This window comes from Poecilia latipinna, unplaced genomic scaffold, assembly GCF_001443285.1.
Source record: "Poecilia latipinna isolate Pla-1442-1.1 unplaced genomic scaffold, P_latipinna-1.0 Scaffold2100, whole genome shotgun sequence".
Lineage (NCBI taxonomy): Eukaryota > Metazoa > Chordata > Actinopteri > Cyprinodontiformes > Poeciliidae > Poecilia > Poecilia latipinna.
Window position 1 is genome coordinate 86,412 of NW_015114716.1, and position 14,492 is coordinate 100,903.

General features: G+C 37.0%; 1 protein-coding gene across 3 annotated transcripts in view; it reads right to left on the reverse strand.

The window, feature by feature from the left end:
* col7a1l (collagen type VII alpha 1-like) overlaps window positions 1-14,492 on the reverse strand; it is a 64,459-nt gene that overhangs the window by 35,169 nt on the left and 14,798 nt on the right. For 2 of the 3 annotated variants that reach the window (XM_015017079.1, XM_015017077.1), the window contains exons 19-57: window positions 14,047-14,193; window positions 13,449-13,721; window positions 13,224-13,363; window positions 12,644-12,767; window positions 12,178-12,321; window positions 11,065-11,252; window positions 10,503-10,583; window positions 10,394-10,411; window positions 10,288-10,314; window positions 10,112-10,177; window positions 9,294-9,374; window positions 9,184-9,210; window positions 8,536-8,580; window positions 8,322-8,396; window positions 8,153-8,248; window positions 7,987-8,013; window positions 7,767-7,820; window positions 7,543-7,614; window positions 7,405-7,464; window positions 6,955-6,990; window positions 6,823-6,867; window positions 6,607-6,642; window positions 6,407-6,451; window positions 5,867-5,938; window positions 5,747-5,779; window positions 4,193-4,264; window positions 4,038-4,097; window positions 3,925-3,960; window positions 3,108-3,188; window positions 2,511-2,546; window positions 2,317-2,361; window positions 1,893-1,955; window positions 1,754-1,789; window positions 1,426-1,452; window positions 1,264-1,302; window positions 1,093-1,155; window positions 396-434; window positions 249-299; window positions 131-163 (exon numbers count right to left, since the gene is read on the reverse strand). In XM_015017079.1, the coding sequence (XP_014872565.1) occupies window positions 131-163; window positions 249-299; window positions 396-434; window positions 1,093-1,155; window positions 1,264-1,302; window positions 1,426-1,452; window positions 1,754-1,789; window positions 1,893-1,955; window positions 2,317-2,361; window positions 2,511-2,546; window positions 3,108-3,188; window positions 3,925-3,960; window positions 4,038-4,097; window positions 4,193-4,264; window positions 5,747-5,779; window positions 5,867-5,938; window positions 6,407-6,451; window positions 6,607-6,642; window positions 6,823-6,867; window positions 6,955-6,990; window positions 7,405-7,464; window positions 7,543-7,614; window positions 7,767-7,820; window positions 7,987-8,013; window positions 8,153-8,248; window positions 8,322-8,396; window positions 8,536-8,580; window positions 9,184-9,210; window positions 9,294-9,374; window positions 10,112-10,177; window positions 10,288-10,314; window positions 10,394-10,411; window positions 10,503-10,583; window positions 11,065-11,252; window positions 12,178-12,321; window positions 12,644-12,767; window positions 13,224-13,363; window positions 13,449-13,721; window positions 14,047-14,193 (2,693 nt within the window). The remainder of the gene's footprint in view (window positions 1-130; window positions 164-248; window positions 300-395; window positions 435-1,092; window positions 1,156-1,263; window positions 1,303-1,425; window positions 1,453-1,753; window positions 1,790-1,892; window positions 1,956-2,316; window positions 2,362-2,510; window positions 2,547-3,107; window positions 3,189-3,924; window positions 3,961-4,037; window positions 4,098-4,192; window positions 4,265-5,746; window positions 5,780-5,866; window positions 5,939-6,406; window positions 6,452-6,606; window positions 6,643-6,822; window positions 6,868-6,954; window positions 6,991-7,404; window positions 7,465-7,542; window positions 7,615-7,766; window positions 7,821-7,986; window positions 8,014-8,152; window positions 8,249-8,321; window positions 8,397-8,535; window positions 8,581-9,183; window positions 9,211-9,293; window positions 9,375-10,111; window positions 10,178-10,287; window positions 10,315-10,393; window positions 10,412-10,502; window positions 10,584-11,064; window positions 11,253-12,177; window positions 12,322-12,643; window positions 12,768-13,223; window positions 13,364-13,448; window positions 13,722-14,046; window positions 14,194-14,492) is intronic. The other variant, XM_015017078.1, reaches the window with a different exon arrangement.

Genomic DNA, 14,492 nt, shown 5'->3' on the forward strand with positions numbered 1-14,492 from the left:
ATTTTATAACGCAGACATCTTTCCGCTATGTGTGGATTGGTCACAGGTCTTTCTGTGCATCTAGAGACAATTTTGTACCAATTTGAGAGCTATTTAAAGTAACCATTTATTGTATTTTGTATGTACTTACTGGACCAGGTTCTCCTTTATGCCCTTTATCTCCCTACACAAAAGACAAAACATCTTTTATATTTTTCAGTGATGAGAAGTTACAGAAAACTCTTGACAGTACTTTTCAACAATTCAACCTTTACTCCTGGTTTTCCTAGAAGGCCGTCAAGTCCATCTCTTCCAGAGCCCTGCAAGACAAAATGTTTAATATCTGAACACATTTTAAGTCCAAGATTAAGTCCCACAAACAGAAGAATGTAACATGGGATTTTATTTTGAGGCACCTGCAAATTTCCCGGTAATCCAGGTTTTCCTTCTGGTCCCTGGAAAAAATTTGAGAATGTTTAATTTAATTTCTTGCAAGCAAATATTTATGCAACTGCATCTGTTAGTACTGTTGTTGTCCATTTTTAGCAAATAATTTCAAGCAATTTTCAATAATTGATGTTTTAAAATACCTTAAAAACTGTGAACTTATTCCAAGACCGTTTACACAAAACAAAACAGAAATTAATATACAAAAGGGGATGAGTGATATATTGATTAGATTCGATGTATTGACCCAGTTCAAGCACAACCCTGCCCCCACCTATTTCTCATGTTTTTATGTGATCTTTGAGCCAATTGGAATTTGCAGTTATCTTATGTTACAGTTGAAATAATGATTATATAATGAAATTTCTTTTCAAGTTCTACAATATTTATTATTAACGTAAAAAAATGTTTTCGGTAACCAAACAGCATGTGTTCAAAAGTTGCCATTTTGATCATTTATTTTCCCTTTGATATTAATTTTTAAATTGAATTTGAATTTCATTACTCTAGAGAATAATCACCAATTTTACATCCTTATAATATGCCGTCATCATAAATTGAAACTATTTTGAGTTTCACTTTACTTCTCTTAATGATATCTGTAAAAATAAGCAGCTTAGTTTAATTTATATATTTATCTTGACACGTAAGGGACTGAATCCTTACTCTTGGCCCAGGTAGACCCGTTTCTCCTCTCAGGCCAGGCTGGCCCGGTTCTCCAGGGTCACCCTGTTAAAAACAATAAAAACACAGCAGAGAAAAACTAAGGGTTATCATCTTGTGGAACAAAAAGTTAAATTCTGACTGAGGATGCTGCATGTTTTCTGTTCTAGTTACCTTAATAACTCTGGTCAGTATGCCGTTTTCTGCAACAACCTGGCGATTATCAGGGCAACAAATCTTATTTATTCCCAAGAAAAACAATTAAATACAAATATTGTCAAAACGTTGATATGTTTTAAGGAACAAAGTATAAAACAGCGATTCAGATTTGCTTACTTGTGTTCCCGGGGGTCCAGGTTTCCCCTTTGTTTCAATCCCAGTTGCGTTAAAAGAACAGGAACAAAGCAACAGTTAGGATCTAAGACGTCACACAAAACACCAAGTGTTTGCAGCACAAGGGAAAATTAGACTGTGCTTCCAAGGGTGACACACACAAAAAGCCAAGTTAATTAGCATCATATCAAATCAGGAATCATGTCTTCACAAGAGGATAAAAGGTTGTGCAGCATTTAAAGGGTGACTGGCGCAGAAGAATGATCAGAAAGCAGCCAGAAGGAGAAACAATCACTGAGAGGGGGGGGAGGGAGTGCACACGCAAACATACCATTTCTCCTTTATCGCCTTTCTTTCCATCAGTACCCTTTAATAGAATAAATAAAGGGTGGGCGAATAAATGCCTGACATCGTTACTAAAAATCTGGGAGGGCAGTAAGATGGTGTGACCATCGTGGAATACAACTTACAGGAAGACCTGGTTCACCTTTTTCTCCAGGGTCACCTGGTCGCCCTGGTAACCCCAATGGACCCTGATTAACAACAAATCAACAGAATTAAGCTTTCGATTAGGATATAGTTTTAAACCAGAGCAAACATTGATATAGTATAATTAAAATTGTAACATAAGGGTAAAACTGAGGTATGCAAAAAGGTTTACAATGGAAAAAAAAAAAGTTTATTTGTACATTTTTTAAAATTTATTTTCAGTTTGATATCTTTACCAAATCTATGCAAACTGAATGTTTGATCCAAACATGTTCATTATTCAGCTGAATCACAGATCGGATAAAAATCTGTTCTTTAACTGCCATCGTGTTTATCAAACTTGATTTTCATTCAAATCTGTGTCACTTCTCAATTTTAAGAAGGCAAAAAAATATATAAAAATACCCTTATTCCTCTTTCACCAGGCTCTCCAGTGAACCCTGGGTCACCCTGCAAGGTTCACAAATAATAGATATTTTACACCAATACTTCATGATATGACCTAATTGACAGAAGAGTCTATATACTAAGAAGCAGGGTAAGACACTAAAGGCTCAAATGAAACAATGATTGAAACCACATAGCCAGACTGATCGTACCTTCATTCCTGGTTCTCCCTTCGCTCCAGGTGCTCCCTATATGGACAAGTAACAATGAATATTGATGCATTTACTGTGTCGACACGTGGCTGTTTGTACAAGCTGGAAGTGAAATTGAGGAAAAGCTAAATTTGACATTTTCTGACCTTCAATTCAGTGAAAACTTTTTGTTGACGTCGTTGGACATTTGCTCATGTTTTAACGCTTAAATAACTTGAAATAAATACACTGCATAGCAAAAGCAGCCACATTTTGGGATTTTATCCGACATCAAAACAAAGTGGAGCATAACTGTTAAGTGGAAGTAGAAAGAGACGTGACTGAGAAAGTTCTGAAAAGAGTGGCGAGAATATGTATTCAGCTCCTTTTAGTTTAAAAATGCTTCTTAAATCCATTGAAGCTTCTGGTTAACACACATAAAAATTTAATGGGTGCAAATAACTTTGTACTTTGACCTGAGTTTTGCTAGCAGTCTGCTGTGTATGGTTTGAATTTTTAATCCACTCTTTTACAAATAACCTAATGTAATGAAATGAACAGCATTATACCAACAACTCATTTTAATTGCTGTTTAACAGCCACACAGGACTTACTTACATCTTTACCTCTTAATCCTGGTTCTCCAGAATTTCCAGGCAAGCCAACACTTCCCTTCTCCCCTTTTGCACCATCTTTGCCCTGAAAAAGAAAAAAACATAAATCTTGTTTTCAGCCTTAGTAAATACTTACAGTATTTGTAAGGGTTTAAAAATGAAACCAATTTAAAAGCTGGTTTAACTAAACTAAGTGTTAAACACAGAGAAATGCAAATACTCATTTATGTTACTGGTAACCAAGTGAATTTTGCTTTGATCCTGCTCTAGTAATAGTTAAGAAAGAAAAGAAAAAAAAGGTAAAATTTTGTCCAAGCCCTTCACTCCAAGCATCAGGCTGTGACTATCAGTCTGCTGGTGGTAATAGCTAAATTGCAAGCCGTTAGTGTTAGAGCATCCTTGATAAAACCTGCTGCTTGCTGTTACAGGGAATGAGGCTCTTTGAGAAAATCCTCCACCTGAAAAATACTGAGAGATTAAGCCAGACTTTCGTTTCCATCAGTAATTATTGAGTCATTGTGGGTTCTGTTATAATAGTGGCCATTTCGTATCGTAAATGATGCTTGAAAATAGATGTGAAAATATGAGGCATGCGTGGAGAACAAATGTTTTTCAGTTTTTTTTTGTTTTTTGTTTTTACTGAGGGAGATTTAATTTAATACACAAGAAATCTGATGTATGAAATGTATTATTACCAAGCACAAAGTAAAGCATGCAAGTAAAAAATATTTTAAAATCAATGAGTACAAACTTGTGTTTAGAGACAATTTTACCAAATACTTTAACTGATGTGAAAAAAAATAAAAACTTATTTCACTGACCTTTGGTCCTGGCTTCCCTGACAGACCAACATTTCCCTAAGAATAGCAAAACATTAAAAAAATTTTTTCTCTATTTTTTGCTTCACAATATGAAAACTGTGTTAGTAACTCACCCTCTCACCATTTATCCCCTTCTGTCCTGGAAGACCTGGAATCCCAAAACCAGGACTTCCCTGCATGAAAAAAAAAAACAAAAAAAAACAATTGCAGTTATATTTCCTCTGCTTCTACCTGAACATATGTAGATGAAAAAAAAAATTCTTTTCACCTTTTCTCCTTTCTCTCCTTGATCTCCTTTAATTCCCTGAGGACCTGTTTGACCAATTGGGCCGAGATCTCCCTATAGGAGGAAAATGTTCACATACACAACGTGGACACAGAGACAGTCATGAATGTGGCCAAAGTTTTGTTTCCCCCCCCCCCCTCCCTCTCCAAATGATACCCTGTGGACTGAGATTAAAAAGGTCCCCTTTAACGAAGCATTCAGAAGCCAACCGCAAAAGTTAATGAGAGAAATCTTAATTGTGTTTGATAAGCGGACCCAGAGGGCTGAGTGAGTGTGCAAGAATACCCTGAACAATTAATTAGCAATGTTTTCATGGAGCAAAACATCAAAAACATCACTTCCCCACAGCTGGGAGACATATCTTCAACCAGTTAAGACAAATAAATTTGGCCAACTTAAGAACACGTGAGGTTGTGGTTTTCCTATCAGTGAATAGTTTTAATGGCTTCAAATTTCCACCTGAACTTGTCGACTATAAACATGTGTCCCCATCTTTTCCTTATACAGACATGGTAAACCAATTAGATTATGGTAAAGCTAATTTACCTCAGTAACTCCATTCACAAAGCGAGGCATAAATTAAATAGACACTGATGTTTTCAAGCATCCATTCTGTTGTTGCAGTTGATGCCATTTGTGTTCACAGTGAATGAAAACTTGACATTTAAGATTACAATATTTTAGGCCAATAAAAATGAATAAAAAAATGCAAGTTTAATGAAAAGTTTGATACCTGCTTAAAGGTTATTTTTAAAAAGTTTTCAGCCTAGTCTCCAATGGTTTGCAGAGACTGATGTGCAATAGACTCAAAAGGGGAAAGACACACACCTCCAAATTGCACATTGACCAGACCTTGAGTGACCAAATGAAGTTGTAAGCTTCCCAGGCTACAGCTGTAAAATATGTTGCTTGCCTAAAAGAAGCCCAACATAACATTTAGCAGAGGGGAGGAGGATGATTGGAAATAGAAGGAGCAACAGGAAGGGACATGTAGAAAGAGATTTTTTTTAAACCATTTAGATTGCAAAAGTAAAATAAAGTGTAGACACAAGATTCTACAACTTCATGCTCCGTTGACTTGCTGCAAGCATTTCCAAATGTTCCGTGAAAAGCACACAGAGTTTGGATTTTTGTGCAAAAGTTATTTGAACTGTACTTGTCAAGGTATGTGCAGGCAGAGCTTTGCCAAATGAAAACACAAGGTGGATGGCTGTGTAATTCATTGCACTCTGCAGAGGCATCGCCCTCAAATGCAACCTCACATGCTGCTGAAAGCTGTTGAGAATACTGATGGTGCTTTCTCCTCAACAGGTGAAGGAACAAATGTGTCATACCATAATGAAATAATCCAGATTTTTAAGCCACACAAACTCAGCAGTGGAAAAAAACTACTTGAAAACTACTTGGTATTGCTTAGAGCAGCATTACCATGATTTTCTTAGTGGTGAATTGGGGTTTGTTAAAATTATGCTGCTTGCAAATATATTGTGCTATTTTCACCTAAAAAGTAGAATCAATAAAGAGAAACTGACTCACCCTGGCACCTTTTTTTCCAGGTGGGCCAATTATCTGCCAGGTTGGTTGACAAAAAGGAAGGAAACTCAGTGATAAATGCTTTAATTTGTGTTATTTAAATGCATAACTATGTTTTCTTACACCCATCGCAGGATCTCCAGGGGCTCCTCTTTGTCCTTCATCTCCTTTCAATCCAATTGGCCCAATTAGTCCCTGGAACAGTTGAATCAACTTATCAATATGCTGGATTTTTTAACTTGGTTTGCTGTCTCTATGACGATTCAGTGGTGTAGTCTCTTAAAAGCTGTGGTTGGTCCCGAAGACAACAGTTTTTCACATAAAATCTTATAAAGCTTCAAATCAAGAATAACAAATTGAAAAACATGACTAACTGTTTAATTTGCCCATTGAGAATCAAAAGTTTTACTCAAAATTCTTCAAACCACGTTAATTAAAATCGGATCTAGAAAACCTTGAAAGCGACTTCCTTATTTCTTCATTTCAAAATTTAAGTACCTCTGCTAAGACAATGCACAAGATTATAATCAATTTTAGTTTTTATTTTCCAATAAAAAAGGAAAATAAACATATATGTGTTTATAATTTTCTAAAGTCAATCAGTGAAGACAGTAGGTGTTCTTGTGTGACATCTATATTTTACTAATAATAAACTTCACTAACTTGAGGTCCTTGTGGTCCATCTGGTCCTTTTTCTCCCTGCTCTCCCTAAAATAACAAAAAAAAGTTTACAGATTTTACATCTACATGCACACCTAATATTGTCAGTCTTATCGCTGAAATAAAAATTATTCAACTTTAGCACAACATAAAGAGTTTTCAATCTAATGAGGGGAGAATACATTACTGAAAGAGAAACTCACCTTGTCCCCTTTTTCTCCTTTCAATCCCTTTTTCCCCTGAGAGTAAAAATGAGTCACACCAAGTGAATCTTTTCATCACAGAGTCTTAGCCTCAGTTAAAAAGACACTGATTATAACTCATTTCAAGCCAGCACAATTAATTCGTATTCTCTGCAGGGTAAAGACAAGCAGAGGTTGTTGCATGAAATCAGCGGAACATAGAAATGAACTACAAACCCGGGGTCCACCCAGTCCCTGGATGCCCTGGTCTCCACGGTCACCCTAGAAGGGCAAAATATTTACATGTATTTATTTATTTTTTTAATCAAAAATATGACATTTTCCATGCTGAAGATCAGTGTTTTGTACCTTTGGTCCCTCTGCTCCCGTTAAGCCAATATTTCCCTGAAAAATAAACAAAAACATTCAGAAAAATGTTAATGTCCAAAGTACATTTGGCACCATTAGACACCTTTCCTGTTAGGACAGTGAACAAACCCTTTTGCTCAGTAGAAGCAGCTAGCCTTTCATCAATGTTCAAGGTTGGAGCGCACATCTTTGTACAAGCAGTTTTTGCATCATTATCCTATCAAAACGTGGCCATTTTTTGTTTTCTACCAGGCCACATGAAGTGTTTGATGAAAAGTTTGTTCTTTGTCTTATCTGACCAAACCACCTATTTTTAAGTATTAACAGCCTTCATTCTGTGTTTGTAATCATAGCACTATGGACCCCAATATGCATTTCCATCGTTTTTTCTAATTTCTTTTGAAATCGTGCTAAATTCAACACAGCAACATTGATGCTCTACTTATGTACCTTCTCTCCTTTCTCTCCTTGAGGACCTTGGATTCCTTGTATACCGAGTCCGTCTTCACCCTGCAAAAGATGCATCCATAGTAAATTAAATCTATAAGTCCAAGATGTATTCACTCACAAGTGTAAAGGATGTTTTACCTTTTCTCCTTTGTGACCTGGCAATCCTGGTATACCATCGATGCCAATGGGACCAGGAAGACCTGCAATACCCTGCAGGAGTTTGCATAATGCAACAGTGAACAAAAAACATTTTAAAAAGGAGTATTTCAACATTTTTCCCCCCATTAAGTTTAAATATTAGCCCTTCTTTCCTGGACAATATCTTTTCCCACCATTTATAAATGTAACAATTATGAACTTACATCTTTTCCTGGCTCTCCTTTGTCTCCTTTCAAGCCATGCTTCCCTCGTAAACCCTTTCAAAAATTAATGAAGAAACCCAGCTATATTATATAACAAAGAAAGTGATTCTGCAGTTATAAAAATAGGTTTAAGTGCAAGAATTGTGTTAAAGTAAAATTAAAGCCAAAGAACCAGCAAGTCATTTAACACAAAGAAACACAAGAGAGGCGTCATCCTTACTTTGGCTCCCGGAGCTCCAGGATCTCCCTACAAAGCACAAAAATAAAAGCAGCCTAGCTGGACCAATGAACCAAAAAAAAAGAAAAGGAAAATCTATATTTCTCCAAAATTATTCTGTTATGCAACACATCAGTAGGCAAGGATAAAATAAATAGTGAATATCTACCTTCACAGATATTCCTGGTGATCCTGGCGGGCCGGGCTGGCCGGGGAGGCCAGGTGATCCATTCGCTCCCGGTACCCCGGGTGGTCCCTGCGGGCCCTGAGCAACTCCAGGAAATTAGGTTTGAACTGCTCAGCATCACTCAATGCCAAACACTTTCTTTAAAACTTACTGAAGATCCAGGTTCTCCTTTTCTTCCAGGCACAAAATTTGAATCTGTACCAGCTATAACGTAGCCAGGCTCTCCCTTTGATGCAACAAAAGTAAAAGGTGAATGTCTGCACAACATTCATATTTTTGGACAAGTCGCTTCATATATTAATTCAGGAAATGGGCAAAAATAAATTGAAATCAGTCTGGAGAATTTAGCCCAACATCTGACTTACTCGCTCTCCCCTCTGTCCCTTTGAACCGGGGACACCTGGAGGACCCTGCCGACGGACAGAGATGAGACAGCATCAGAAGATTAAAAAAATACTTGTTTTAATTTGACACATTAGACATTTAAAAAGATCAAAACACACATTTTATAAAACCTAATCATTTCTTTAAATCCATTGGCTCCAGACTCTCTAAGATTAATAATTTGTGGTTTCATATCCCTTTAAATTTCTCACAGTTATGTTACAAGCACAAACTTCTAGACATGTTCATATGGTTTTCTGTAGCAGACCAATAGTGTGCAATATGTGTTTCAAACAAAAATCTGAAAAGTGTGGATATGTTTACATTCAATCTCTTTTGTAGAAGCACCTTTTGTTACATTCACAGCTGTAAAATATGTCTCTAGAAACATTACGCTTTCATTCCCATTGTTCTTTGCAACATAGGTTTTGTGTGTGCCTTGTGTACCATTATTTTATGTTTTATATATTTTCCAACAAAACATATCAGCAACAACATTTTGGTAGGCCCTCTTGGTACATTAAAGAAAAGAGAAGCAGCAGGTGCAAGACATGATTTTTGTTGCATTTGGAGAAAACTAATTCAAGTTCACAAAGTTAAAGTTTTTTCAAAACTTTTCTTCATCTCACCATTTCCCCTGGGACACCTGGAAGGCCCTGAAAAAGACAAAAAAACGTTATATTTTCAGAATATGACCAGTGACAATGGGATTTATTTATTCATTTCTAAATTTAGTTACCCGCTGACCAGCAGAACCTGGAGGTCCGGTTCGTCCTGGCCGCCCTGGCAACCCAGGGATGCCATCCGTTCCTGGAGGTCCCTATAGATCGAGAGCTTGAATCTTTACACAAATGCACAACTTCCTCAGCATTGTTAAGAAATAACACATTGTAATAACTGTATTAATATGATGTGAATACTTAACATGTTTGTTATCAAACAGGCAGAAAAGCTGATAAGTTGGTTCATTTTGAAGGTTGTTGCACAAATTGTTGTTTTGTACATTTAAATATGTTCATTACATTGATTTCTGTTGTTGCACATTTTGGTCACCAGAGGGCAGTGTTTAGAATTGACCATAGTTTTACCAAGACTGGGCTAAAATTAATCTGGGGACTTTCTGTTTGCTCTGCTTGGACATGAACCTGCTTTTCATGAGTTGTCAAATTTTTGGCAAGAATTTGAAGACCCGCATGTGCAGTACAAACATAATTCAGCATATTTGTTGCCAAAATACAAATGTCCAAAGTATTTGTGACAACTGCTGAAGTAGTTAGCATGCTACAGTTTCCCAGTTATAATTCCTACTTCCAAGTAGAACGTGGTATAGGTGTAGTGTTGGTGTCCCACGTGGGAAAAGAATTAGTCCTCAACGTCAAATGAAAGGGATTTTGTCTCATCACAACTTTTAAATATGTGCATCACTGTTGATGTGCTCCAGACTTGAAGACTTTATGTATATTGGGATCGGTAGTGTGGAATTTGCATTGTTTTACTGGCATAGTGGTGCAGAGATATTAAAATGCATGATAACATTAAATGCATGTTGGCTCTTACCTTCTCTCCTATTTCTCCTTTGGATGATATGAAAGGATCAAACTGTCCAGGGCTTTGCCTAAATTGCTACAAAATTATATTTTATAAAGTTACATCATGATGGAAAAAAAAGGCTGAAAAATGCAGAATAAATTAAACTATAAGGAAAAATGATCAAATGTAAAGAGTAAACATACCAAACCACCAAGACCAAAACCGTTCCCCTAAAATGAAGGGGGAAAAAATATGCTAAAAACACCAATTTAAATAATCTAAAATGCTACTGGGAGACAATTAACACACCTTTTCCCCTTTTTGGCCCTGTTGAAGTATACAATTAAGATGATTATGAGCAGCAAACCAAAACACAAAGGAGAAAGTTTACTTGTTGAATTTGTTGAGGGGTACACACCTTGACACACTGTGAGGCGCAGGGACCTAAAGGTTTATTCAAATCCTCTGGGTCTTCAGTCGGAGTGTCCAACTGAGCAAACTGAGCACAAAATGACAAGAAAAGAACACAATGTTAACTCTCCAATGGAGCCTAATGACATCGAATCTCTCTCTGCATTCATCTCCTCTATCCACTGCTCTGACGTCAAAATGAAGTCAAGAACGGTGACGTATTTGCTCCTGCGGAGCTATTGTTTGTGAGTTTGAAGATGGACTGAATGTCTCCATCTTCCATGATCCTCATCATTATTCATTATAGGAATAATGATCCTCCATCATTATTCATGTGTCTCCTTTTCCACATGAATAACTCCCATCTCTACACGCATCGAAATTGCACATTCCTGTGGGCTCTGAAAGACTTCTACATACAATAAAACCGCATCATAACCACGAGATAACTGCAACGCTTCGATCGGCATTGTTTTTCTTTTGTGTGTGCAGGAAATATGAACTCATTCCACCCATTGTGGTATGAGAAGTAAGGAGAAAACTATTGAGGCAGTCTTTCCTTTTCTTACCTCATCCGGTAGTTTGAATTCAGAGAGAAGCTCCTGACTGCAGATGCTTTGGATAAATTCTCTCTCTATGGAGGGGAAGTCATCAAAGGTTGGCGAGTAGAAGATATTTTTATAGCTGCTGGGAGCAGCAATTTTATTGAGCTCCTCGATGTCTGCATTGGAAACTCCAACTGCTAATATGCTAACCCCTACAGAAAAACAGATTGAAGTATTCAGAGTTGTATACAGCAATGTACCTGCAATAACTGAGCATTCACCAAAGTGTTTAACTGAAATTGAGACATAATTTCTCTACTTATGAGTTATTAATATGCCAAGATATTTTCTTCAACCAATATAATTTAATATAAAGATGAACTAATTCAGTGCAGTCATTTGATGCGAAATATTTTTCAGCAGCTTAAGGAGCACCGTTCAAGCATTCAGAGGGTTTCACACAACTGCAAACTTCCCAAATAATACACTTTCACCTTCATCAGCTTAAATCAGAGCTTTTATCTATCAACTATTAGTTGTGCAATCCACAAATCAGGCCTTTACGGCCATCTTGGAATAAGAAATCCACAGATAAAAAAAACAAACAGTTGTACTTACATTTTACCAGATGTCATGTATGCAGCAAATGTGTGAAAGAAGATGGCCTGTATTTGGTCTGCACTGACATAAGGGGCTTTAACACAAATGTACACCTAGTTTGAAATCATTCCATTTCATAATCATGTAGTACCTAGTTTTAATCTATCAGAAAAATACAAATCAACTACTATTTTGTTCCATTGTAATTAGTAGAAATTCCCCAACAGAAAGTCAGTAACAGTGGAAAATGTTGATTTTTAGTTTTTTCTGAGAGCTAAAAATACAAATTAAATTTAACCATAGGCTAAATTTTAAACATTTAGGCATTATAAAACTTGGAAAGGCACATTTTTTGAAAAGGTTCCCACAGGTTTTTTCAGCTCCAAACAAGTATTAGTTAGAATGGTTCTTTGCATACGAAAGGTTGTCAATATCTCAGTTATCAGTACAGACAAAATGTGTGAAATAGGCAAGAACACATTTAAAACACCCTGTATTATTAAGTTTTTCAAGGATCCAGAGGTTTCTGGAACTCACCTAAAGCACGTGCAATCCTGGAAGGTGGCATCACATCATCCTGGGCCCTGCCATCCGTGATCAGTACCAGAACATGGGCCACATCTTGTCTCATCCCCAAAGACTCCATGAACAGTTCCTGCAGAACATAGCCGATGCCTTTTCCTGGAGACACAAATGTACTAATATAGTATTTAGATAACTCCTAATTCCAGCATGTTGATCTTCTTTAGTTTCTACAAACAGCGTTCATGTTCAAGTCATTTTATTTTGCTTTTTAAAGTAAATTTCATTGGCTTGTGTCAGAAAAAACAATTTTAAGAGCATCAACATCACAGCAGTAAATATGATTTGCCTCTACATCAGTATGATACATTCTTGAGGTTGTGACATCAATAGACAGATCACTTTTAAAAGATTTACTTGCCATTTGATGATGTGGAAGACAGAGAAAAGAACAGTTCACCTTTGAGTCGGTTCAGCTAACCTGTTTTGGTGTTGCCACCTGTGTAGCGCAGCCCTCTGATAGCCCTGAGCACAGAGTTTCTGTCTTTGAAGTCACTTAGATGGAACTCAATACGAGGCTCATCGCTGTAATGAACCACGGCAACCTAGAAGATGACAAAGGAGAAAAGTGCTCATAATCAGCATATTTGCTTTTTGATCTAATGTAAGAGTGCTGAATGGATAATCACGAGAGATGTTTAGTAGTTGCTCCATTTTGGTTGTGCTTTCTTCCTTCTGCTAATATTCTCTGTCGTCTTAAGTACAAAGCCAAGTAGCTGGGCACCTTTACTTTAACAATGTTTCTGTCTGATTATGTCCAATTATTAAAAAAACTTCTCACCATGTTACAGTTATTTAATCCTACTCTGAACAAGAAGTATGTTTTGTGAACTACAGTTATCGGTAATATAAAACAGCGTCTGCAGAATTAAAACCAGCTTCGAATTTGTTAAAAAAATACTTGCAGCTAAAGTGATGACAGTTCACATCTGGAGCTAATTTTCAGCACCTCATCAAGCCAACAAAAGAGAGAACAAGACCAATTTCACTGAGCGACAGACCTGTGTGCCGTGTGCGCCGATAACGGGGAAGTAAGTGGTCACTCGGAAAATGAAGTCTTTCATCTTGGCAAAGTTGTTAACGCCGATGCTTGACGACTCATCCACCAAGAAGACTATGTCTGCTTTGGCCTTCCCACATACTGATGAAACAGAGAAGACATGCCCAACACATGGATGTTTGATATTCACATATTAAACAGACTGAGAGCGGCATTTCTGAAATACCTGGCTGTGGTGGAGCTGTTGACTTTGTGGAGGCTGTGGATACTTTCAGGGAAGTGACTGCAGCCTCCTTGGCCTTAGTGACACTGGGCTTTTTAGTAGTTATGGAGTTAGCTGGTGGTGCAGCCATGGGGGGCTCAGTGTCTCTGGTGGCTGGTTGAGCAATGGTTGGGTTGACGATGACGACAGTGTTGGGACCAGCTGTGACACGAGGGGATTTCAGCGTCACAGTTGCTGGAACAAATTGGCCTGGTTTCACAGGATCATTCTGCCCTACTGAAATTCATAAAACCATCATTTTTACTTATAAGGTAAGTCAAACTAAAGAAGTACCTGCACTTCAGTAAGATATGAAATTCTGCAGTGTTAAGTCAAAATTATGTTTTGTACGTTTTATATAAATGTAATGAAGCTACAATTTTATTCCTTAATCTATAGAGCTCAACAATAATGTTTTTGTGCGTTTCTAAAATTGCATAATGACGCATGCGAAAACAGAACAAAAGCAAGGTTTATATTTCAACTGCATATAAAATTTATACAGAAATCTGAAATGGAGCTTCATAGATTGCTCATTCAAATTATTTGTGTAAATTCTTACATATTCTCTGATATATGGTGCTTATAGGCCCCTCCACTTCGCCATACAAAGGTCTGATGGAGAAAATGTATGTCCTGCCGTACTGCAGGTCACTGATCTTATAGGATGAGAAGGCAGGACCAAGAGTTTCTGTTTTTGTCTCCAACACTAAAAACAGGAAGAACAAATCAGTGACATTTATTCATCCAGAAATTAATAACACTGTCATTAAACGGTGTTCTACCAATCAAATCATTTCATAGATATCTAATTGAGATAATTTTTTTGACAAGGAATTATAATCATTTATCAAGAAAATTTAACCACAAGTATGTTATCCTTATGTTAAAATGCAGCACACCAACTTTTACAGAAACTGTTGAGGCATATGATGACTTTAAAACTACAATTGGTTCAGTTCTCAGATCTCTACTTAGCAGAGGTAATTTACCTTCTTGGGTTTTACT